Here is a 27,782-nt window from a genome sequence, read left to right on the forward strand (position 1 = left end):
CTTCACATCCTTAGGGCGGCTCAGAGGACCAGGGGCGGGCCTAGGGCTCTGTTTGAGGAGGTCACCCTGGAGACAGGCTGCAGAGTCGCGGGGAGTGCCAGGGCGGCGGCGGGAAGAGGGAAGCCTCGCCCCGCGCATATCCCTGCGGTGCACAAGTCGGAGGTCTGGGAGGCCCCCGCCAGCCTAGCCCGCAGCTCCAGCCCTGCTGTAGGTAAGTGCGACCTTTGTGCAGCGCGCCTGGGCGGGAGCGGAGAAGAAAGACTACTACAAGTTGGAGCACGGCAGGAACTAAGGAGGGAGGGCCTTGTGGTGAGAAATGGCCGGTCTGCCTTGGCTGTGACCTCCCTGATGCCTTACTCCTCCTTCCCCCAATAAGAAAAAGTGGCCCCAAATTTGGGAATAGGAAGTGGGTCCTGGCCTTTGGACACCTGCTCACCTGAGCTGGCCAGCCCGAGATCTGCTCCAGGGGCACAGAGTCCTAAGCAGTCTTCCTGAGGCCCGCCTGGCAAACTCCAGGCAGCTGCAACCCCTCCGGACCTCTGGGTTCCAACTCTGGCCTTTGGGGCCGCTTTGCAAACAGGTGAGCAGACCGAAGTCCCTCTGTGCTACTTTGGATCGGAACCTGTATGACCCCTTGAATCAGTCTCAGTGTGTCCTGTCCACACACTTGGACACATTCACACACTCACACTCATATACACAGCTACACACACAGACACACTCATACACACAAGCACACACACACACACACACAGATGCTCACACACAGGGCCATACACACATTTAGTACATAGACACATCACACACAAAGGTGCACGCACACACTCCCAAAGGCACACATTCAGTCAGGTACACGCATAATCACTCATTCACACAGAGGCTCACACAGAGAGATGTTCACAGGTACCACACACACACTTACATTCATGTACATAGACACTCACTCATACAGCCTTACATACTCATGGGGACACACTCGTGCTCGCACACAGGCACACACCCTCAGAGAGACACACTCAGAGGCACACCCTCTCACAGAGATGCTCACATTCATGGGCACACACTCACAACGGGTACACACTCACACACACACACACTGCCCTGCCTCCCTTCCCAGCACACAGTAGCTCTGCCGTATCTGTGTGCCCTTCAGTAGCCTGTGCCTCTCTCTGCCCTGACACTGATCACACTGAGGTTTTACAGCTGTGTTCTTGTCTGCACCACCCATTCATCTGTCAGCCCCATGAAGGCAGCGACTCTGTTTTAGTTCTGTGTTAGTGTCTACCAACCGTGCCTCCTTATTAGGGCTTTCAGATTTACAGATCATAAAAGAATTTAAATGAATATCTAAATTTGTATGTAGGCAAGAGAGCAGTAGAGTTATATATAGTCTATGTTTGGGGAAGTCCATTCCTATTACCAGCTTTTTAACAAGCATTTGTGAGAAGAAGGTAGGTTTTCCAACAAATGACTTCGTTGAAAGTTAAGTTCTGTTTGCTCTTTACAAAGTAAATCATGGTTGCTTGAGGAAAAAAAAACCCTTTGGGGAAAACAATTAATTTTAATTTTTTTAAAGTAACAGCAACGACAACAAATAAAGTTTTACCAAGAATAAGTGGTGGGGGAGAGCAATAAAAATATTGCTTTCTGGTGTGGGATAATATCTTGCTTATACACATGACTATCTTTTTTCGGTGACTTTAACCTCTTCTGCAACAATTTTTGTTGCAGTTTACTATCGGCTTATGTGAAGTAAGTATACTATTGCATAAATAAAAGCTATCAGAGTTATCATATTTCCATTTATGCTGACCAGAATAACAACATATGCTAAAACTCTTAAGGAAATCCCACTTCCCCATTTAAAATACGTAGAAAAAAATATCTGTACCTTATTTAAAATGAATTTCTGTATCATACTAACTTAAATGTGTTTAGATCTTTCGTCTGCTATTTTACAAATGTTTTCTTCCAGAGGTTACGATGATGTCAGATGTTGCTAAAGACAAAACGGCCCATTCAGTGAAGAAAAAGGGGAGTGTGTCTCCTGTAAGTTGTCATGAATTCAGACGGAGGGAACTTCATGGGCGCATCAAAGAGTGAGTACTGAATATCTAATAACTTCAATTTAATTACTGAATAAACTGGTTCATAAAGCTTATCAGGAGAGAAAAAGACATTTCCTTTGGGACATAAAAAGAGAGAAAATGGACAAGTACCAGGTCCTAGTCATCTTTTGGGGACACATGTTTAAAAGAGAGAGAACCAAAGTGAGAAAACATAAGTGATGTGTTGATTCCAGCAGTATTTTTTACTACTTCAAAGACTGCCCCCAAACTTCCTCTTCTCAAAAGAAACACCATATGCAGTGTAGACCGGACACTTCTTACATGTCTCCTGAATTCCTCTCTTCAACATTACATAAATACATCGTTTTTGCATTTCTATAATCAATATATACAAATATGATGCATTTAGCATTATTTTACACAAATTATATAATGTATTTTAATAACTATTGCTCATGTCCTTTTAAATGGCTGCATAATATTTTGTCAGTTTATAATTTTGGGTTAGCTAACCATTCCTCAATTATTGAGCATTTTAAGTTTGTTTCCATGTTTTTTTTCTTTTTTACTATATAATATCTCTGCTTGTTTTCTTCCCAGAAGTATAATTTGTGAGTCAAAGGATATTAAGTACTGTTTTTTTTCTTTTTGCTCTTGCTGCATATTGCCTTGGCTCTCTTAAAGAGATGAATCAGTTTTTAATATTTTCATCGCGTTTCTTTTTGACTGCCATTGGGAAGAAAACAAAACAAATTATTCAATGCAGAGGCCAACTAACTTATATAATAGACTTTTCTTCTTAATAGTTTCCACAGGATTGAAGGATGTGGTGTACTAATCCCCGTGGTTGGGAAGTAGGAACTGATGTGTCCTATGGAACTGAGACCAGAACTAGAATATATTTACTTTAGAATTCTGAAACCAAATCTTCCTACTCTCGGAGTGTATTAATGCACTTATTTAAAATTCCTCTTTCTATCCCTGGATATTTGTGGATTACAAGTACAATCTCTCTATTTAACAGGTAGAAAATACAAAAGAGTAGCAATCCTAGCATGTAGAAGTAAAGCTGGGTGAATAATCTCTGTAACTTTTGCTTTTGACTCTAAGCCATTTTGGCTCCTATTTCTAGTATTTAAGCGTAAGAGTTCTTTTGAGAATTATTTTAAAATAGTTGTTAGCTTAAATTTAACTCTTTTCAAGAAAAAAATTTATAATAATAATCTGACATAAATCATGTTCCCATGATTTAAAAAGAAAATCTGCTCTCACCCAAACACTAAATTATCGTCTGTATTTACATAATTTTCATTTACCTTTTCCCTTTCATAGCAAATAAGAAAGTCACATAGAATCAGGACATGGCCAAATTTGAAGAATTAGAGATCGCTCTTTTTTTACTGCTGAAGTACAAATACCAACTAAAAGTGATAATACAAAAATAGTTTTATCAACACGTTAGCATAGATTTTTCACTAACAAATACAGTTCAGTAATAATTATTCTGATATATTTGAAAGTAGAAATTTGGACTCTCAAACCAAACATTCAGAATGGGTCCTCTAGTTGTGCTTTCTTTTTTTTCTTAAATAGCAAATGAACAGTTTCCCCCACCCTTGCCAATGCAAAGGCCATTCAGGAGGCTGCCCCAACCCTAGCTCCTGAGTACTTTCCACTGTCTTAGACCAGACTGCATGGGTGATTCTCTTTCATGAAATCAGTCTGCAGCTAGTAGAAAATTCTGAAAGCTTAGAGGCTATCAAATGCAGGTATTGTTTTGAAATTGCATTGTTTAATGGAAAAGCATATACCTTTCTTTTGAAAGTTGTTGCAAAACAAATTTTTAATAGACCAATTTCAGTAGCATAAAATATATCCTGAAGTATACTGATGACCTAATACGCTACCTCTCTTAATCTCCCCAACATTAATTTTACGAGGTGGGCATCATTCTTACCATTTTACTGTGAAATAACTGAGGCTTACAAGTCAGATGTTGATTTAATGACTAGGATACAATCTTAAATCATGAGTATGGCATATAGAGTCTACAAACCTTTGTCTCCTTCTCAAGCACCATCTTTTCCACTATCTTGCTAGCATCTACTCTATGGCAATACTCAACTCCCATATTTACAATCCCTCCGTGTTCTGTCTTGCCTCCAGCCATTGCCTTGTGTTCCTTTCCCATGGGGTACGCTTACTGTAATACTCTTCTTACACTCTGGTTCCCTTCTCCTCTTCCTTCAGAATTTAGCTCCATCCTTATCTCTCCAAAAATCTCTCTCTAACAACCCAACTACAACCATTTCCCCTTCCGGATGGGTTGGACGCTCTTCCTTTCCACTTCTGCTGCTTTCCTCTTCTACATAGTATCATGTTGGGCTGTTTTTTGTATCATTCTCTAATTAGAGTATGGACTTATTTGCCTTGATAGCAGTAAAGACACCGATGAGGAGGGCAAAGAAGAGTAGACTGTAGACCTACTTGGAAAGCAGCTTCTTGGGTATGCACAGATTCAACACTACAATCATGGATTCTGTGTGTACAGTCTTCTCCAGTAGTAACTGATGCTTACTATTGTTCCCTGGGCATAATGGATGTCCAAAGTACCTTCTGAATTGTGAAATGAAGATTGAATTTATATACAATATAATTCTTGTTAATTGTTTTTAGGGCTGGGTGTTTTTATTTAAATTATGTTTTCATTATAATGTGATTTTTATGTTTTTAAAAAGAAACATTTTAGGCTGGATCTTACTATCTCAATATCATAACTGTTGGCAAGTTGGCATATTTCTTTCTACACATACCTACGTGGTTGTCATCATCACACTCATCTGTAATTTTGAATTCTGTTTATATTTCACTTAAATAATAATAGCAACAAGGGCTCAACATTTATTGAGCCCTCACTATGATCTCATTTAAGTCTCACAGAAGCTCTATAACAGAGGGTGGCAAACTATGGTCCAAGGGCCAAGTTCCACCTGTGAACTGTTTTTGTATGGTTCCCTAGCTAAGCATGGTGATTACATGGTTGGAAAAAGTCAAAAGGAGAATAATTTTTTGTCATGTAAAATTATAAGAAACTCAAATTTCAGTATCCAAAAATAAATTTTTATTGGAACACATCCATGCCTATTTCTGTATGTATTGCCTCTGTCTGCTTCCACACTATAACTACAGAGTTGAGTAGTTGCGATAGAAACCATAGGTCTCACAAAGTTTAAAAAAAAAATAAAAATAAATGCTATGTGGAATTTTACAGAAATGTTTGCCAAACCCTGCTCTATAAGATAGATGCTATTATCATCTCTGTTTTACAAATGAAGAAACAGATGCTTAGAGAGGCAGAGCCTTCAAAGCCACAGAATTAAGAAGTGGCAAAATGGGCTTTTGTTTATAGTCAAGTATTCTCATTCTCTAAAAATTGGCTATCGATGCGTAGCTTGCATTAACGAAACTCTTGTATGTATTCACTAGAACCTTCTGGTCCCCATCCATGGGTAAGAGCAGGTATTTGCAATGACATCTTTCTTGTTGGAAGCTCAGCCTTTGGCAGCCTTCAAACAGTATTTGAACAGATGTGCTACTCTCATGTTCTTAGAATGGAAATAGAAGCCTGAGGTTAAGTTACTTTCCAAACGATAATGTGACATGATATCCATGCTTATTATGTCTGAGTCCAGTAGTTCATCTAGTAGGCTAGCCCTAAGGTCGGTAGCTAAAGAGTTTCTCTTTTGCCTCAAACCAAAATTACACTAATGTCATGTTATAAGAGCTTTGAATATGGATCCCACAGCTCTCTACTTGAACCCACTGGTGGCATCAAACACACTGTATTCTTTCACTTATTCATTTATTCAAGGTTTCTTGAGCCTTTACTGTGTGCAAATTAACGTGCCACATATTAGACAGATAAAGGTGACTTACTATAGGGTTCTAGTCTGGAGAAGTTCATTTTTCAAGTAAACTAAAAGCCACCTGGTAATTTTGTTTCTACAAAAATGGAAAAGATCGTATTTATTACTTCATTTGAAATAAATTTAATTGACCAGCCAGTACATTCCAGGTACTATGCTAGGTGATGGACCACACACGAATAATCCCTGCTCTCATGGTTTATAATCTGGTAGGAAAGGCAGTGAACAGATAATTTTAAATGTGATTAATGTATTCCATGATTCCTATGCCACTGTGAGCTGTTTATGTGCGGTTAAAAATGATGTTGCTTGGCCTGTTTCCTCATTTTGATAAGTTCTATTCCCATCTAAACCAAACTAAAGGCCCCAACAAGATCTGGATGAGATATAGCTTCCCCACCAAAGAGAGAGAAACTTAAGAAAACTGAAATGGCCGTGTTCCAAAATGAAATCACAATAATAACTAATAGTATGTTGTACTTATTCAGCCGTTTCACATACAATATCCATCTGATTCTTATAAAAACCCTGTGGGTTACGTAGAGAAGGCACTTTTATTATCTCCATTTTTCTCATTTATTATCTTATTTATCTCAGGAATATATTTGAGTGGAAAATATTCCTCATTTCATAGCACATTGTCATCGTCAATATGGGCGAGAGCACTCGTGTTTACCTAATTGTCCCTCTTCTTCCCCATTCTCACTCCCACTCTTGTCTCCCAATGGGTACCCACTCCAATACTACACATATAATATTATAATATACACATCTAAGTGCTGTTTCATATATATATATATATATATATATATATATATATATACACACACATATATGTTACACAATGGTACACGCACATATATATGGAGAGAGAAAGAGAGAGAAAGGTATATATAGATATATAGATACATATTGTGTGTGAGTGTGTGTGTGTGTGTGTGTGTGTGTGTGTGTGTGTATTATGATGTTTTGACATCTTAAAAATCCTTTCCGAATGTGAGAACACTGCCTTCCCTTCCAGGTTGAGCGAATTCTTAAAGATAGCCAAGGTTTCAGCAGGGAAGATGCTTTATGTCTTTGATATGCAAACTAACAAACCCAGAGCAAGCAATCCTCTCTCTGCAGCCCTCAACCTCACAACCCAGGAGACAGTTTCCTACGCCTTAATCAACCCAGAGCCAATTTCCAGGCGCCTAGGGGCCTCCCCTACAGCTTAGAGCTTGCAGAAATTATTCAGACCAGCCAGTCCTGAACTTTCCCTTTCCCTCCGAAACCCCAGTAAAGTCTCTAGCCCCAGCTCTTCATTGCTCATGTCATGCATCTTCGTCACCCTGCCATTTTCACACATGGCCCTACATGGCAAGGCATGTCTCTTGTCTCTAGAATTTATTAGTATAATGTTTAACTGAGCCCCTCTAGTCTCCTTTTCTGGCCACACCTGACTGACCATCTCATAAAAGAATGCCGCATAAGTACTTATCAAAGAGATGCGTTTTTCACTTACATAAATGGTGTTGTGCTATAGATTTCATTTTGTTTTCTCGATCTCATATATCTTATTCAACGTGTTTATTTTCTATATTTACTTATGGAACTATGGCTATCTATCTCATTGCTTCTTACTGCTGCATAGTAGTCCTTGATATCTATCCATCATGTATGTTCTTATCTGTATCCTTGGGATGAACACCCAGAGTAGCGTTCACTTCTTGCCAAGGTGCGCAGTGCCATAGGGAACATCTTTGCACATAATCCTTCATTGGCATCTTTGTGAAAACTGCCCTGAGAATGTTGGATGTTTTTGATAGGTTGTGTTGGGAGAAAACTCGCTCACTCTATGAAGGAAAATGAAGCTGCATTCTTACCTCATACCATTTGCATAGTAGACTCCAGATGGAGGGCTGAAATGTGGGAAGCTATAAAGCTCATAGAATAAAGTATAGGAGAATATCTTTGTGTTCTACGGGAAGGGAAGAGTTCTTAAATAAGATGCCAGCATGAAAAAGCAGGTAGAGGCATTCACGTTAAGGAAGTTTTGAATTGGAGAAATAATCTATAGATGAAAGTGCTTAACGCAATAACATATCAATGTTTCTCAAATCAATCTACAAGGTCAATATATCTCAATCAAAATTCATTTGTACTTTTTTGAGAAACTCAAACAATTTTAAAATTTATAAATAAGGAAAGAATTCTGAGTAATTAAGTTAGCTTTGCAGAGTGAGCATAGAGGAAGGATTTTCCCTATTGGATGTTAAGAGTACCACAAAGTTATGGTAAGTAAAAATGATAACTAATGCAGGAATAGACAAATAGATCAATGGTATACACAGAAATTTCTGAAGTAGACCCATGAATATATGGAAGCATAATGTATAAAAAGCAGTGGGGAAATGTTGGATGTTTTTGATAGGTTGTGTCGGGAGAAAACTGGCTCACTCTATGGAGGAAAATGAAGCCGCATTCTTACCTCATACTATTTGCATAGTAGACTCCAGATGGAGGGCTGAAATGTGGGAAGCTCTAAAGCTCATAGAAGAAAGTATAGGAGAATATCTTTGTGTTCTACGGGAAGGGAAGATTTCTTAAATAAGATCCCAGCATGAAAAAGCAAAACCACAAACCAAAAAAAAAAAAAAAAACCTTGATAAATATAATTACAATAAAACTTAGCATTTCTGTTCAACAGAGAATACACTGTTAGACACAATTAATAAGCCAGCGGAAGATATTTTTTTTTAATTATGCACATTAACAATAAAAAATGAAAACCATTTTTTAAATAGTCAAAGGAAATAAATAGCAATTTACAGAAGCAAAGTCTAAGTGGTTAAGCAGGATTGAGATGCTTGAACTCACTTGGAATGAGGAAAATGGAAATTAAAACAAGGTACCAGTTTGCACCGATTCAAATGGCAAAACATAGGAAGGGAGAATAATACCAAATGTTGGCAAGGCAACTGAGAATAAAAACTGATATAGTCATTCAGTAAAGACGTCTAACAGTATTTAGAAAAAATGAGTTTGTGCACGTCCTATTATCTCATACATTAAGGAAACTGAGGCTTGGTATGGTAAAATGATTTGCCCGGTAAAATGATTATCACAGCTAATAATCCGCGGTTCTCTAACCCTAGAATTTAGAGACATCACAAAAGTGTTTGTATTGTTATGAACTGAATTGAGTGCCTCTCCCAACTTCCCCCAAATTTATATGTTGAAGTCCTATTCTTCAGTACTTCAGAATATGACCTAATTTGAAAATAGGGTCTTTAAAAAGATCATTAAGTTTACACGAGTTCATATGGGTGGATTCTAATCCAATATGACTGATGTCCTTATAAGAAAAGGAAACTTGGACATAGACATGCACAGAGGGAGACAAGGTAAAGAGACAGAGGGAGGAGATTGCCACCTGCAAACCAAGGAGAGGGGCCTGGAACAGATCCTTCCCTGACAGCTCTCTCAAGGAACCAACCCAGCCAACACCCTTGTTCTCAGACTTCCAACCTCCAGAACTGTGAGATGATAAATGTCTGTTGTCTAAGCCACCCAGTCTGTGGTACTTTGTGATGGCAGCCCGAGCTCACTAACGTAGCATTTCTAAAGGAGTGAGTGCAATAGCAGCAGCGTGGTCAGGGAGCAGAATGGAGTGAGTGGCTCAGAGGCCTGCTCTGTGGTGCAGACTAGTTGGGGCAAGTTCCAGCCTGAGTACCAATAAACTGCTGATCTTGCATAAATTATTAAGCCCTCTTTATACAATGGGATAAAAGCAGGAATTGTCATTTCTAGATGTGGTGAGAATTTATTAAAACAATACACAGAAACACCTGAAATGATTCTTGGCACATCAAAGTACAGAGCAAGTACAGTATTAACTACTATTATTACATAGAACTTTGGAATCAAACGAGGCCTGAGATTGCATCCCAGATCTGCTGCTTCACTAGCGACTATCTAATATCATTTTAGTCTTAATATAGCATCGATACAATGAGAATATTAATGACTTCATCATGGAGTCATTGTGTTTAGTCATTGGACAAATGTTTGTTGCCTATGTTATAGGCATTGTGTTAGGTGCTAAAGATACAGTGGTGAACAAAACAGGCTATCCCTGAATGTGTGATACTGCTCTTGTCAAGATCATAATGGCTTTCACGTTGCTGACCAAGTGGTGAGTCCTCGCCTTACTTGCCCTCTCAACATTTGACACTGTCGACCATTCCTTTCTCCTGGAAACACTTTCTGGACTTGGCTTCTGGACATACGTTTCGTATTTTCCTTCTTCCTGACTGGTCCTTCTTCCTTAGACTTCTTCACCAGTCCATCTTTTTCTCCCCAGTTTCTTAACGTAGGAGTACCTCAGGGAGCAGTCAGTCCTTTGTCTTCTTCTCCTCTTGTCCTCTACTTATCCCCTCAGGAATCTCCTCCACTCTAGTGACTGAGACATGGTGTTATGCCCCCAAATGTACATCTTCAGACCACGCATCTCTCCCAAACCTCAGGCTCATTTATCTGCCTACTGACCTTTCACTTCAAGACTTACTAGACATCTCAAACTCAACATTCTCAGAACTTAACAGTTTATCTAACTACCCTCCTTCCTATTTATCAAGAAATTCTATCAGATCAACTTTATAAATACATCCAGAACCCAACTACTTACCGCTACCCACACCTGCTGCCATCTTGGTCTGAACCACTGTATTAGTCAGCTTGAGTTGCCATAACAAAATACCATAGATTGAGTAGCTTGAACAATAGGAATTTGTTTTCTCACCATTCTGGAGGCTGGAAATCTGAAATCAGGATGCCATCATGGTCAGAATACCTCTTCCTGGCTTGCATATGGCCACCTTTTCACTGTGTCCTCACGTGGCAGAGAGAAAGCCCTGCTGTCTCTTCATTTTTTATAAGGACCCCAGTTCTATCTGCTCAGGGTTTTACTTTTATGACCTTATTTAAGATTAATCACTCCTTAAAGGCCACATCTCCAATATAGTCACATGAGGGGTTTAGCGTCAACATATGAATTTTGGGTAGACACTATTTAGTCCCTTGCAGTTACTGTCCTCTCTAAACTGGATCACCATTAAAGCTTTTGAACTGGTCACCCTGTTGTAACCCCTGCCAACCTGCAGTCTACTCTCAACACCACAGTTGGAGTGATCATTGTAAAATATAAAGTGGACCTTGCTATTCCTGTGCTCAAACTTCTCTATAGGATCCCGCTTTATCAGAGTAAAAGCCAAAGCTCTGCATGATCTAGTTCCCCGAAACCTTTGTAACCTCATCCTTTTCCAGCCTCCTGTTCGCTCCCTCTATTTCAGCTACGCTAGGCTTTCTTTATGCATTTCTTCAAATATACCAGGCAACCTCCTGTCTCAAAGCCTGTGCATGTGCTTCTCTCTCCCTGACACATTCTTCCCTCAGACATTCACAGGGCTCATTTCCTCACCTTCAATTCTTTGCTCATGGAGGCCTGTCTTCGCCATTCTATTTAATATTGCAAACAGCACCTTCTTCCTCCTCTACTTCCACACTCTCTTAACGAAGCTCTCCTTTTCTCTGCGGCATGTATTATTTTCTAACATAATATATAATTTATTTGTTTAGTCTATTGTCTGTCTCTTCTCACTCAGTTCCATGAGTGCAGAGATCTTAGTTTGTGTTTTTCATTATTATATGCTAAGGACCTGGAAGAGTGCCTGACATATAGCAGTCACTCAATTAATATTTTTTGATCGTTGACTAATTATTACATCATACTAATTCCTGAACAAGCAAGTTCTTTTCTCACAAATAGGTTAGGTTCACAGGTTCAATATGTGTTAAGTCCCAGGTAAGCAATGGCTTTCATCTTGCAGACGGAAGATGCATTTACAACAAACAGAAAAGTGCTCCGTTCAAATGTTTTAAACAAGATATCCTTTTACCTCCTTGCTGAAACATTCCGTGTGCATCTAATAACAACAACAAAGGAACATTTTCATTTGTGTTGAAATTCTGTTGAGATAGACCACACTCCTCCTTAATGATCTCCGTAGCATGGTAGAAGTAATTATGGCATCCACACTCTCAGCCTCACCTCTCTGATAATCGCCAGGGGTAATGCAACATTGAGACTGTGTTCATCCAGGAGCTGCAAGAGAAGTTTCGTCAGCTGCCTCTGACCTTAACCCCACCATATCTTGGATGAACATTAGCTCAATGGACTTCAGACAGTAACTCCGATTTTCCATCCATACATTAAAATTGTTCTATTTTGTTAACTGCCTTTCCTGGATTATCTTCAATCACCACAGAGCCAGACTTTCCAGAGGTTGAATGGTTCGTTCTTTATCCTTCAGAATCATTCTTCCTCTTGAAAATTATTCCACAACAACACATATCATGTCATTTTCTCTCCTCTTTCATTTCTGAAAATATATCTTGACTTTTGTTCCCATTATAATCTTCCTGTTACTAGCAATATGGGGCTAATAACGCAAATAAAATATCACAAAACTACATATAATTCCGGCAAACTTGCTATAAACTAAATGGCCACACAACTAAATTACCTTACCAGACAACTCTCACCTTTTAGTGATGGGGGAAGAGTTGGTATGCTGTTAAGCCTAACATACATAAAAACATCTAGAATGTTTGAGGTGCAAATTTCCCAAATGAATTTCTATACATATTTTATCTTGTTTTCTACATCTTGATTCTGGAACAAAGGGACTCTTAAGTTTTCTTTGTATTATCAGTACTTTCTTCTTTGCCTGCCACATTGTGGGCAATAAAGATTTGTAGAAAGAATGAAGAAATAAACAAACAAAAATAATGTGCAAATTTTATACCCTGAAGCCTTCTTTTCTCTGTGCGCTCTGAAATGTCTCCACTGGGAGGCAGCATATAACTTTAATAACAGATTAAGCACTGGGGGAGTTACGCTTAAATGATACCATTCAAAATATGGTAGTTCCAAGCATTTCACGGCGACAGATAGTAGAAAGAGATGATATTTTGACCTTCCTAATCTACTAAATTAATGGCTCCAAGACTGGTTATGCGTTCAAATATTATCTCTTACTGAAGCTTCAAAACATCTAATAATGGCAGTGAAAACGTCTGGAAATGAATTCGCAATGATAATTAGATGGTATTGTGGCTGGTGAGATTTAATTGAAATTATTGTTTTTATCTCTAACAGTCATAACAATAAGATATGCCTTGAATTTATTCTGTGTGATTCAAGGAATGGTCAGCAAGCCAATCTGCAAGATGTTTTCAAGAAAGAATAAATATGTTCAAACTCCTCAGCTATATATTTTTTATTTTTTGCCTCTTTTCTGCATAATCAGAACACAGGTTGTTGGATTAGCATGGGACATTTCCAGTGTCAATTGGGTACAATACAGAAGGGTTACTTTTCTTATTGGGGAACCAATTTTATGCAGCTGTTACTGCACTCAGGTCAATTCAAAGTCTGTCCTCAGCAATAGCACATACGATTCCAAGTATTAGCTGAAATTTGCATTGGATTACAAATTGTTACTCATTTCTCTATAATAATATTAGTTGATTTGTTCAGTGTTATTACCAGTAGTTTATGCCAGATTTTCCATTTTCCTGCATTTACTTTTGATCTACTTCCCATCTTAAAACTTTACAATTCTCTTGTACACATTTTGCCAATTGAAATGTTTTCTTTACAAATGCCAAGAAGCTGATGAGAAAACACATCGACAGCAAGAACATGTTTCACATTTAAAAAAATAAATCAACTACAACATTCTCTTTGCAATGAGATTATGTATCTAGAAGAGGTAGTATTATAAACTAGGGAAAGTCTGGTTATAGACAATTGTAATTCATCCACTTGCAATATTGTGACATATATCAAATAAATTTACTTTGCTGTGTATACAGAGCTAGTAATTAAAATAAATTTTCTCTTTGAGCACCTCACATTTTTATCTTCAAAATTTTCCAAGGGCTTGAGTAAAGTTGTTTATCAATAGAAAATAGATGTAAGTTTTTCTAAGTCAGTATTGTGAACTGATATTGGGAATTCCCAATTTTCAAATATAAGATCGCTTTTATTTCTAAAAATTTACCAAGTTTATATTCTGGTTTAATGTTATTTGCCCAGAATGCAATTATTTTAAAAATATTTTATGTCTTCCTTTTGTCTTTTTTGAAGGAATAAATATCTTATTTTTCTGTTCACCTTATTCTTCTCTTTTCTGTCTCCCTTTGTTCAACCCACCTGATTCTAGTGTTGGAAGTATCAAATCTCAATTTCAAAAAATACCATGAACAGAGTGTTTTTAAAAGTATAATTTTTCATGAATTTATAGCCTTGGTTTATACATAGTCAGCCTTCCAAGGTACAGAAATCAATATACTAACCAAATATTTTCCTTCTGCATGATAAGGGATTCCAGGTTTCGAGCAAAATATCTGAAACCCCAGAGCCCTATCTCCTCCATAAAACTAACTATAAGTTTTGTGCCCTATTAACTTGCAGGATCCCACTTTCAAGAAGCAAACTCTGTATCAGTTAGAATTTGTATCAGTTATAGCTAATACTTCATATTATAATATTTATAAAAACAACAGTGGCTTAAACAAAGCAGAAATATATTTTTCTGTTACATAAGCAGTCTAGAGGGAAGCAGTTCAGAGACGTACTTGTCTATCTTTCTGATCTGTTATCCATAAGATCATCTCAAGACCTAAGATAGCTGCTGAGCTCTTGCCATCATATCCACATTCCAGTTATCAAAGAGGGCATAAACAGGCTCCTCTTGGTTGAATTATTTCTTTTAAAGGAAGCTCTCTTAGAATTTCCACCCAAAACTTCCACTTACATCTTACTAGCTCACAAGCCACATGGCCCCAATAACACCAAAGGAATCCAAGAATTTGTCTTTAATTTGGAGAGAAATATTAACAAAACCTAAGAGTTCTGTTACCAAGGAAGAAGGCAAGAACAAAACTGGAATGCAAATGCCACTCCCTGCCACAATGATCATTATAGTTTTCTTTATAATAGTGGAAGAATGGAAACAACCTAAATGGCCTGAAGAATAAATGGTTAAATAAAATGCAGTGTGTTCAGATATTAAATACTGTCTTGATATTTACAATGTTGATGTAGAGTACTATTTTTGACATAGAAAGTTACCTACAATACATTTCTGAGTGGGGAAAAAGAACCCAGTATTTATAATGTGATCCCATATGTAAAATTATGCCTGAAAAGATTGTTTTTTATTATAAACAATGGCTAGATAACCACCAGGGTTAGAAATTTTTTGTGTAATTTTACTTTGTTTTTTATACTTTTCTATATGTTTTGAACTTTTTACAATGACCATACACTTTTTACATGAATACTGTGGAAATGAAAAGACACTGAACTAAATCACCATCAGTAAATCAAAACAGTCACTCTGCAAAACTTTCTATTTGTACACCAACCTGCAGCCAGTGGGGTTTTTAAGCTGCCCTTGTGACACTTCCCAATTTCATATTGATAATATTATAAACTGCACTAAATATCAATTTTTTAGTAACATGACAATAACAAAGAAATAGTGAGGACTGTTTGTAAAACTCCTTGTTTGCTTGGTTGTCTTAAACTTCTAACTTCTGCTAATATGAGCTTTGTACCAACTCTACTTCTTTTTTCTATAAGTTTTTAATATGGTGTTCGGTAGAAAAGAAATAGGGTCTTTATTAATACTTCCTTATGTTTGTGCAAGCAAGTTTTAATTGCAGTAATTAATTTTTTGAGGCAGTCATTGCCCTTATTTTCATTTTTTCAGATATGATCATATGTGAGACTTCGTCACTAAGAAGTAAATAAATAAGATATTTAAAAATCTAAGACTGTCGTTCCTATATGTATGACAGTAAGCCCTTTGCTTCACTCCCTATATCTCTGAAATGGGTGGAATAAGGATTCTTTTACTTACTTGAAAGGGTATTGTGAAAGTAAGAGGAGATCATTGATGGAAAATGTTTTGCAAAGTTAAAAGTAGCATTTATAATATTGGGACAGGCTGGCTTATCTTAGAACCAAGGGGCTTATGCCACGTTGGGTTTTCTAAGCCGAAGCTGTTGTCTTTGGTACTGCCCACAACACCTGCAACCTATGTGGTCCAACAGGTTGGATGTTACTTCAAAGGGCAGCAGAAAATTGAGGACAGCAGGTGTTACAAGAAAGAAGACTAAGTCTCTAATCCAGAAATCCATCGTGAAAAAGCAGCCATAATTTCTTGCATCACGTTCTTGGGCTGAGTGGGTAAACCTTAAAACTTATTGTGGAAATTGTACTGTATTAAATGATTTTTTAAAATAGATTATCCATGATTTTCTTTAAATATCACTTTACAAGAAGCTCACTAATTCTAAACAGCTGAGAGCTAAGAATTTTAAACTCATTACAGACAAAAAAAATCCCAAAAGATTAAGAAAAAATATCTCTTTGTCATTTAAAAGCAAAAACATAGCCTGCTTATAAAAGTGGTCACTCTGAAAATGAACACACACACACACACACTATGATATCATTTCCTCTGAAATGACATCTGGCTTAACCTCCATTTTCACAGGTGTAGAGAATTGGGGTATCACATTGTGAGACTGCCATTAGTGACAGTTTAATTTCCTCTGATCAAGTTGAATTAAGTAGCGCTAGAGGGACATTAGGGGCTCTTCTAGTTTGGGTCTCCTGTTCAGCACCTGGATAAACTAATATCGCCTTGGTTACCAACCCACACCCTTTCTTAACGTTGAAAAGAGTGGTTGATGCTCATTGATTTATGATACTTTGGAAGAATTGTGGTTTCTCTCACCATATAGATTAGTTTCATTTTTCTTTGCTCTTACTAACAGAATTTGTGAGGTACATATAATAGTAAACTCTTTATAACCCCTATGTATATAGAGCTGTTTCCTAACATTTTAAGCTTTCTCATATATCCCCCAGTCCCTTTTGTGAGCTTTGTCAGCTTTGAGGAAAGCCTTTGTATCTGTGGTAGAGACGTGATTGGCAATGGATGTTTGAAATATGTATTCTGTTACCCCTCACACAGAACCAACCCATGAACACTTTCTTGATAATCAGATGCCCCTAGCTCTACTCTGGGCTTTAACCACTATACTGAGACCTGCTCCAAGAAACTTCTTACACCTTAATGTTTCCATCTTTCAAATGTTTCAGACTTTAAGTATGTCACTGGGATATTTATATGGGACTTGCTTGAAATTTTCTTAAAGGAAATTGTACCTTTGTAACATTTTTGCTGAAGGCAACATTGTGCTTTGTTATTATTATAATAACCATTGAAATTTGTTTTCTGCCTTGCTTTCAGCTGTTTGAGTACTGTGTCTTATATGGATGAACCTAGCCTGCGGGATGATGCCTCTCGCCATACAGTACAAATGGAAAACACCTATCAGCTAGGTGTGTTATTTCATCACTCCTATTTTAAACTTCTAATTTTTGTGAATGATAGTTACTTAAAATAATATCTGATAACATGGCATTATCTTCATTGCTAGCACAATATATGGGATCTGAATTAACTGAGTGATGTGATGCTTCTTTAATTTCTTCCTCTACAAAATGGGAATAACACCCATTGTGTACTTTTGTTTATCAGTGTTTCCTAAATACGAGGCAATTCACTGGATAGCACTGATACGTATTGTGTTTTACTGAATTAAGAAGTTTGCTGAGGAGAAAAGAGATCTAAGATGGCAGAGTAGATAAACACTGTGTCTGCTTTCTTCCAAGAACACGTTAAATTTATAACTAAATTATAGAACACAATCAACCTGGGGAACCATCTGAAGTCTGGCTGAACACAAGTTTTAGAACTGAGGATATTAGGAATAAGCTGCATCAAGACTGGTAGGAAGGGTGGAGACCCGAAATGGCTGGCTCCAAACCGCTGCATGGCAGTTGAGAACCAGAAGGGATATCTTGGCCACAGAGGTTCCCCCTGGAGGAGTGAGAGACCCCAGCCCCACACCAGCCTTCCCAGCCCAGAGTACTGGTGCTGGGAAGAGGAGCCCAACAGCATCTGGCTGTGAAAAATAGTGGGGATTCTGACCATCCAGTTTGGACAGAAGGCTGCAGGAAACTGAGACAGCCTCTTAAACAGCCCATGCACAGACTCTCTCTTTCCAGGACACTCACCTTGGGCTCCAGCGAAGGGACACAGGGGGCATCGGAGTGAGGGCTGGAGGACAGTGGGCCATCTTTCCTGTGAGGGAGCCTCCTCCCTTGCAGCCAGCAGGTGGGCGCCACGCCATCTTTCCTGTGTTGAACCCTCCCCCACAGGCTAAATCTGAATCTGATTGGTCTGGCAAGCTCCACCCAGCTGACTCACTGGGAAACTGCCCTACCTAACAACCCTTACACCGAGGGCATTTTCTCTGCAAGCAGCCAGCCCTGCCCACATTGCACTCTTTTTTGGAAAGCTTACCTGAATCCACAGGCCCCAGGTGGGCAGCAATTGGTCTCGGTGTGCTCTGAGATTTTTGCTGGATAGTTCCAGGTTCAGCACTGACACCAGACCAGAATCTACATTAACCTTTTTGCCATGATGGTCAGATGTATCCTAATGAATATTTCCATCTCCTGACTGAAGATGAAAACTTCCAGAAAGGGAATTTAGGAAAGCAGATGTATATTTTTCTATATTTTTGTGTTTTTTAAGAATAAATGACAATAGGAATTTTTTTTTTATTGGGGAAGGCGTACAGGACTTCATTGGAACAGTGTGTACTTCCAGAACTTTTTTCCAAGTCAAGTTGTTGTCCTTTCAATCTTAGTTGCGGAGGGTGCCATTCAGCTTCAAGTTGTTGTCCTTTCCGTCTTAGTTGTGGAGGGCGCAGCTCAGCTCCAGGTCCAGTTGCCGTTGCTAGTTGCAGGGGGCACAGCCCACCATCCCTTGTGGGAGTTGAACCGGCAATCTTGTGGTTAAGAGGACACACTCCAACCAACTGAGCCATCCGGGAGCTCAGTGGCAGCTCAGCTCAAAGTGCCGTGTTCAATCTTAGTTGCAGGGGGCACTGCCCACCATCCCTTGGGGGACTTGAGGAATTGAACTGACAACCTTGTGGTTGAGAGCTCGTGCTCCAACCAACTGAGCCATCCGGGAGGCAGCTCAGCTCAAGGTGCTGTGTTCAATTTTAGTTGCAGGGGGCAGAGCCCACCATCCCTTGCGGGACTCGAGGAATTGAACTGGCAACCTTGTGGTTGAGAGCCCACTGGCACATGTGGGAATTGAACTGGCAGCCTTCAGAGTTAGGAGCATGGAGCTCTAACCGCCTAAGCCACTGGGCCGGCCCCGACAATAGGAAATTTTTATACATAAAAATGTCATTTACATACAAAGCAGCTCAAATTGTTATTTTTAAATGCATAAAATAGTCAAAATATCAACTTTTTTTGTGTGTGGATTTCTGACACATTTTGGGAAAAAAATTTGAAATCAATTAACACAGCAGAAGAGTTAACACGGTGACCACAACTCTTCCCACTCTAGTGACTCCCTAAGACCCTGCCTCACCCAACTTGCTTACTGCTTGAGGCTCTATCAGTGGCTGAACGTTAAGGGAGCCAGCAGGTGGCAGCAGGCTACAGGGTGTCCTGGCTTTTTGTTGAGCTACCCCAGGCCCAATACTGGTGACAGACATCCTTAGTTCACAGTGTGGCCTCTCCCAACCACCTCCAGGTTTAGCACAGGTAGTGAACAACCGTGGGTCACTTTGTAGTTCCTACCAGGTAGTGTCTGGCCACTCACAGGCGGTGGGTGACCTGCGCCTGCACCAGAGCCCCTCCTAAGAGGCCCCAGAACCAACATATTTGGAGGTGGCTTCAGACTACAGCAGACCACCACCCAATTAGCCCCACATGTGGCACACCCAAAGGGCAGTCGCAACAGGCACCAGAGCCTACGGGGTGAACCCCATTCAGTGGGGTAACCCTTCTGCACAGCAGCCCATAATCTGTGGATGTGGCCAAACCCCACAGCGAGTCAGCCTAAGGGTCAATCCCACCCACTCATGTTCCAATAGCAATCAAGGCTTGACTATAACAGGATGGCACACACACAGCCACACAAGGGACACTCCTGGAGCACCCAGAGCAGGTGACCAGGGAGACTGTGCCAGGGCCCCATAGGGCACTTACTACGTAAGGCCACCTGGCAGAGACTGGGAGGCATAGCAGATCTACCTAATAGATAGAAACAAACACAGAGCCAGCCAAATTCAGAAACAAAGAAATATGTCCCAAATTAAAGAACAGGAGAAAAATACAGAAAAAGAACTGAGTGAAATGGAGGCAAGTAACCTACCAGATACAGAATTCAAAACAATGGTTATAAGGATGCTCAAGGAACTTAGTGAGAACTTCAACAAAGAAATAGCGAGCATAAAAAAGGACATAGAAACTGTAAAAAAAAAAAAAAAAAGAACCAGTCAGAAGTGAAGAATACAATAACTGAAATGAAGAATGCACTAGATGGAATGACCAGACAACTAGATGAAGCAGGGGATCGAATCAGCGATTTGGAAGACCAGAAAGGACAAAACACCCAATCAGGACAGGGAAAAAAAAAAAAATGAAGACAGTTCAAGAGACCTCTGGGACAACATGGAGCGTCCCAACATTCGCATCATAGGGGTACCAGCAGGAGAAGAGAGAAAGCAAAGGATTGAGAACCTATTTGAAGAAACAATGACTGAAAACTTTTTTAACCTAGTGAAGGAAATAGACACACAAGTCCAGAAAGCTCAGAGAGTCCCAAACAACATGAACCCAAACAGGCCCACATCGAAACACATTATATTAGGTTGGTGCAAAAGTCATTGCGGGTTTTGCAATTATTGTTAACCTTTTAAACCGCAATTACTTTTGCACCTAACTAATGATTAAAACGGCAGAGGTCAAAGACAGAGACTCCTAAAAGCAGCAAGAGAAAGGCAACTAGTAGCTTATAAGAGAGTTGCCATAAAGTTGTCAGTTGATTTCTCAAAAAAACTTTGCAGGCCAGAAAGGCCTGGCACAAAATATTCAATGTGATAAAAAGCAGGATCTATAACCAAGACGACTCTACACACAAGGCTATCATTGAAAATCAAAGGATAGATACAGAGCTTCCCAGACAAGAAAAAGCTGAAGGAGTTTATCACCATCAAACTGGTATTACATGGACTGTTAGAGGGACTTCATTAAGATGGAAAAAAAAAGTCAAAATTATGAGTAATAAAATGGCAATAGCTCCACATCTATCAGCAATTACTTTCAATGGTAATGGAGTAAATGCTCCAATAAAAAGACATCTGAGGGCTGAATGGATAAGAAAACGAAAACCTTACATTTGCTGCCTACAAGAGAATCACTTCAGATCGAAAGACACATGGAGGTGGAAAGTAAAAGGACTGAAAAAGATATTTCATGAAAATAAACACCAAAAAAAAGCTGGGGTGGCAATACTTACAGCAGATAAAATAGACTTTAAAACAAAGGCTATAACAAGAGACAAAGAAGGACCCAATAATCCCACTTCTGAGTATTTACCTGAAGAAACCCAAATGCTACTTTGAGAGGTCATGTGCATCCATATGTTCACTCCAGCATTGTTTACAATGGCCAAAATGTGGAGACAGCCAGGGTGTCTGTCAATGGAAGAATGGATAAAGAAGAGGTGGTACATACATACAGTGCAATATTGCTCAGCCATGGAAAGGAATGGGTTCTTGCCATCTGTGGGGGTATGGGTTGACCTGGAGGGTACTGTGCTGAGTGTAGTATGTCAGACAGGGAAAGACGCAATGTGATTTTGCTCATATGTGGAATCTAAAGAAAAAATAAACAAACAAAACAGGAAGAAACTCATAGATACAGAAAGTATTTTGATGATTGACAAATGGGAGGGGGGTTGGGAGTGTGGGTGAAAGAATGGGAACGGGTTAAGAAGTACAAATTGGTTGTTACACAGTAGTCATTGGGATGTAAGGTATGTAGGATATAGCATAAGGAATATAGTCAATAATATTGTAATAACTATGTATGGTGTCAGATGGGTACTAGATTTGTTTGGGTGATAGATGGAAGAGGTGTGGAGTCAAGGTAAAAAAGGTGAAGGGAATAAAAGTGCAAACTGGTAGTTACAACATAGTCATGGGGATGTAAAGTAAAGCATAGGAAATATAGTCAGTATATGGCAATAACTATGTAGAGTGCCAGGTGGGTACTAGACTAGTCAGGGGGATCATTTCTTAAATTATATAAATATCTAACCACCTTGCTGTACACCTGAAATTAAGATAAAATGATATTGAATGTAAAATAAAAGTTCATTGAGCATTTTGGGGTTATCTTGTGGAGTTATTTTATATGTACTTGAGTTAAATGAAAGAGATATGCATTAAAATTTTATCCAACAAAACCCACCAATGCCGTTGATATGTGGAGAAAAAAAGCCTTCAAGGCAAAGGCAAATGATTTCTGGTCCCCTGTTGACCAGAATTTTATCCCTCTGTGTGAAGAGATGTTTATCCCTTCACACAGAGGTTTTAGATATTTGAAAACAAAGATCTTCGCACCTGTCCCTATACTCCCAGGTGAGGTCCACAGTGAATATCTTTTCCCATTCATGTTTCCTCATAGACCTACTTGTTTTCTCTAAATGTGTACCTGCCCACTATTATCCGAATCCATTTATAATTACTGCTATATAGAAATTCCACAGAGATTTACCAATGACCAAAGGAAGACTCTATGGGCCAGAGTGGTTCCATCTGTGCTAGTTAACCTCAAGAAAATTATAGACCGTCAGAATATCCCATTAGGCCTTGTAGCGTTTTCTACAATAATCCCCAAGACTATCTGGATTACAAGGCTCCATAATTAGTCAGTCTACCGGTATTTTCACAGTGCTGTGGTAGACAACTAATATTCCTGCCATCCAATATACTTTTATACTTCTTCTGGTAACCTTACCTACTTTCCTTTGGGGAAGCCCCACCACTGCTTTCGTTACCACTTTGGGTCCACAACATTCTGCTGAAGCTGATACTAGTCTCAGAGATGTAACTAGGACTGATTCTGAGATGGCATAAAACACTATGATTGGTCAAACCAATCAAAGCCTTGATATTCAATTCAGAAAATGTTGTTTGAGCTATTGAAGAAGCAAGATCTGGCCCTGAAATCTGAAACAGTCTAGGAGCTAATGGCAGCTCACATGCCCTCTTGCCCTCACATGAACCCTGAGACCAATAGAGAACTAAATCCTAATGTCATCATTTGTGTCCTAAACCCAAAGTACTCTTAGATTTTTCAGTTAGGAAAGCTAAGTTTGGGTTAGATTTCCCCCCACTTACAACTAAAAGATCTGTAGCTATTCGGTACATATGACTTTGGGCTCTGTGTGCTGAAAAGGTATGAATCAGATTCACCCTAGAGATTTATTGGAAGATTATATATGGTAATAAATATAAAATGCTTATCACAGTGCCATATATGTAGAAAATGCTCAGTAAAAGTGGCCATGATCTGTACTATGATTATCTATCAATGTTGAATTCTACTTGAATTCAGAAATCATATATTAAACATTTATTATGCCTTTAACATTGTATTAGACTCTGAAAGGTTATAATCTGATCTAGCATCATATTTCACTTGGGAGAAAGATAGGTATGCCTCAGCTGTTAGGTGGATTAGGAGCCAGAATAACAGTGGGTTCCCAGTGTATGGGGAGGAATACAGAGAACAGAGGGTTGATTTTTACCTGAGGAGAGGAGGAAGGCTACCTGGAGAACAAGATGTTTGAGCTGGCCTTGAAACATGAGTGGATATTTCTCAGATGAACAAGATGGGGAAGGGGTGTTCCATTTAAAAACAAGAGCAATTGCAAATGTACAAGCATCCTTTAAAGAGAGATGAGTCCGTAAGATGGAGCAGCATCCATGTAGAGAACTGTGATGGTGGGAGAAGAGGCTATAGGTTGGGTAAGAGCTGAACATTAGACCTTGCTGAGGGGCATAGCACGGCACAGTAAGATCTGATAGACTGGAAGGGGAGGTAGACTGGAGGGGGAGAAATAGTAGTTAGGGGACCAGTGAAAAAGATGTTGAAACTTTGAAGTAAGTCACTAATAGTAAGAACTGGGAAGGAGGATGCTTTCTACGTCAAACCTCAATGGTATCGAACACACTCTGTAGATAGTCTGGTAAACGGATGAGTCCATTGTCTTCTTATCCTCTGCCAGAGAACCTGACTGGAAGCTTAATTAGGACTACTTTTTTCCTTTAATAGAGGCCACTCGGGAGATCAAGTGTCTCTCCATGTTTCAGTATTCTTGATTAGCCTATGCAGTGGGGGGATATGACTTGAAATGATTTCTTAGAAAGAAATTTGTCTATATTTTCAGGTCCTACCAAACAATTTCCTGTGGTCATTGTCAATCATATTCTGAAAGATGTGTTAACTAACTATCTACAAGAAGAACAATACGAACCAGAGCTCTGCAGACAGATGACTAAAACAATTTCTGAGGTAATGTGCCATTTGCCCAAAGTGTTAACTGTAACTAGAGTATTTGCTGAAAGCACAATTCCCTAAATTTGATGAAGGCAGTTAATTTTCAGTAGCAATACAAATGCTTATTTATATTTTATTTTATTAAAATATTTATTAGGTCATATTCTGTGTGTGTGTGTGTACGTGTGTGTGTGTGTAAAAAAGCCTTTGTCTAAAACAATCATTATATGCATCATTTGCATGTATTTTGTTTTAAAAATATATAAAACTGCCCCATTTATTTAAAAAAATTCATTGAAAAAGATAAAACATTTAAAAATCATTTTGTCTTCCCCAAGGCAGCTTTAACTGCCATCAAATACAGACATTGTGGCCTTTAAATACATTTAAATACATTTCTATTTTTATCAGCTAAAGTCCTGGCACTCCATCAGGTTTTCTCTACTTTCCTTTTTATAACAAAATCTTTACTAAAGATGCATGATTAGTCATATCACAGGAGACTCCAGATGTATGGTCCCTTAATTAGACATGAACAAAATGGTAGCGCTCTAATGCCAACATTCTTTGAAGGGAAGCCATCTTAACATAGATTTTCAAAGAATGTAATAAATCAATTAAATTCTGTTTTCTGGATTACAGCTTTTCCATGTGCTTTAGCAAATGTAGATTTATTGCTGGTGCTATCGTTTGGTCTTTAAATGTCTATCTCATGAGGACAGTGCTTGGAGGAAATCATAGTTACGGTTCTACAACAATTACTGAAGATATCTACAATGCATCATGCCATCTTCTTAATTTAAATCCACCATATTTGTAACAAAGGTTAAGACTCTTAAGTTTCAATATGGCTAAGTGGGAACTTTTCTTTTCCTTTTAATTTCTAGGTTATTAAAGCCCAGGTCAAGGACCTGATGATTCCACGGTATAAGCTAATTGTGATTGTTCACATTGGACAACTGAATAGTCAGAGCATACTTATTGGAAGTAGATGCCTCTGGAATCCCAAAAGTGATACATTTTCATCTTATGTTTTCAGAAACTCTTCCCTCTTTGCTCTTGCAAATGTCTATGCAGTTTACTTTGAGTGATTGAAAATGAGAAATCTAGTACGTAACTGTTTTTAAATCAAGAAATAGGCTGTATCTATGTACACCAAAGTTTTATTGCCTAAAACCTTGAGAAGGAAACAACATCAATATTCAAACGACTGGAAGTTGGGGGCCTTTTTCATACTCTTGTAAAGATTGAGGGAGGGAAGGGTGGCATAGGAAAAGAATCTTGTTTATTCCAAGAAGGAACTAAGTCTTGGTTCTTTTGGATTTTTTGTTCATACACATAGATTCTTAGTAAGTATTACTTTTCATACTAATTATTTTAATTACCCTGTAATTAGAGAGTTAGAATTTCCTGCATTTTTTTTTAATGAAGAAAAATTTCAAAAAAAAAATATGGCTCTATACCCTGAACAATAAATGACAGTAGAATATTCAACATGGTATACACAAATGATAAATGTTAATATGTCTCAGTGCTGCATATAAAAGAATACTGGCTTTCATTTTGTACTTAATAAATTGAGCAGCATTCATTAACTGCAATTATTGTTACATGTACCTGACAGTTGAAACTGCTGAGGTAGAATTAATGATTTCATAACAATTATCATAGTCCCACAGGGCTTCTAGCTAAAACTAGAAGCTCTTGTGGGTTGCCTGCACTTTATAATATTGTGGGAGAACTGAATGTTGGCTCTTCAATAATGGAAACTATAACGTGAACAAAGGCTTTTTAAGGCACTGAAGTAAACGCTATGATATTAAATATACATGAGGCTTAATAGTAAATGTATCTGTAACACATAAAATCATGTCTTGGAAAGAGATACTGCTCTTAAATATACACTGCCTGATGTGACATTGAATAGATTTTCCTAGGCTAACAAATTTTTACACAAAATATATAGCTGGCAGCTTAACAAATAAAACATGTGTATTTACTGTTTTGTTCCTATGAATTTAGTACTAAAGTGACCCAGTGAGGTTTTGAATGGATGGCACTAAAATTTACAGGGCTGAAATAGCTTATTATTCTGCTGGTTAATGCAGCTTGCACCATGGATCATTTATTTTTATGGAGCTTTCAGCCCTTTGTGTGTATGTAAAATGAGGCCGTGGCATTGTTCTTGGATAGTAAGTGGACTGCCTAGAGGACATTCGTTAAAGGTCAAAGACAAATTGTACGCATATGGAGAAAATTAGCAATGCTATAGTCCTAAGGAAAAAAAATGATGTGTAATTCATACCAAAAAGAATTTAACAAGTGGGAAAACAGTCAGTGCTTTATAGTTTTAAAATGTATTGATGTCTTATTTTTCCCCAAAACAACGTCTAGAAAAAAAAAAAAGTACACTTTTTAAGTTCCTTTCCTTCTGTTTGTTCTAGCTTTTAAGGTAGCTTTTCAAAATAAATTAGTCAATTTGCATTATTTTTTTCTCTTAGTGCCTTAGTGGGAATATGTCTGTGTAATAATTTATCACAACCAATATTTGTCAATCTCCATAGGCCAATTTTGAGTCTGGATAATATCTTAAATACAATAAGTAAATGAGCTTCGTAGTTTCATTACACATTTGTGAACATCTCACATCTTAGAACAATAGCAGGGGCAATCATAGGGCAATTTGGCATGAATAAATCAGAATGAAGAAAATTCTTTAGTAGGAAGAAAGTACGTTAGAAAAATGGCTTTTTGTTTAGAGTTTTAAAATCTCATCCATGAGATCTTAGAAAAATGGCTTTTTGTTTAGAGTTTTATAATCTCATCCATGAGATCTTCCTACCATCAGTTCCAGGCTGTGTTAAGAATCAAACACCAAAACATTATGGCTGTTAAAAATAAAAAAGGAAGCAGTTTGCCAGCAGATTGCCATGTCCTGTAATTCAGATCATCAATGATGAATTCTAGCAATTATATGGCAGTATGAGAATGTATGGTAAAAACTCAGTAATTGTGACTAACTTGGAAGAATGCTGTTTATCACAAAAAGCCTTGTGATAGGAAATTTTGATGCATGTGTTAGCTAACACCACGGCGGTCAGCGTATTACAATCATAAAAGTATCAAATCAACATGTCGTATGTGTTAAACTTACACAATGTTATATCAATTATATAACCATTTTAAAAATTAAACATTAAAAAATAAAAAACACCGTAA

The 27,782-nt window shown here is 38.3% G+C and overlaps 1 protein-coding gene across 1 annotated transcript; it reads left to right on the forward strand.

Annotated features, from left to right (window-relative positions):
* Positions 1 to 27,782, forward strand: DYNLT5 (dynein light chain Tctex-type family member 5). The gene is made up of 5 exons (XM_019731077.3): positions 1 to 211; positions 1,976 to 2,099; positions 17,371 to 17,462; positions 24,454 to 24,578; positions 25,451 to 27,782. Exons 2-5 carry the CDS (start codon positions 1,984 to 1,986, stop codon positions 25,652 to 25,654), a joined length of 537 nt encoding a protein of 178 aa, XP_019586636.3. The 5' UTR covers positions 1 to 211; positions 1,976 to 1,983; the 3' UTR covers positions 25,655 to 27,782.

The sequence above is a fragment of the Rhinolophus sinicus genome, chromosome 14 (assembly GCF_057876585.1).
Source record: "Rhinolophus sinicus isolate RSI-liver-muscle chromosome 14, RSI-T2T, whole genome shotgun sequence".
In the NCBI taxonomy this organism is placed as follows: domain Eukaryota; kingdom Metazoa; phylum Chordata; class Mammalia; order Chiroptera; family Rhinolophidae; genus Rhinolophus; species Rhinolophus sinicus.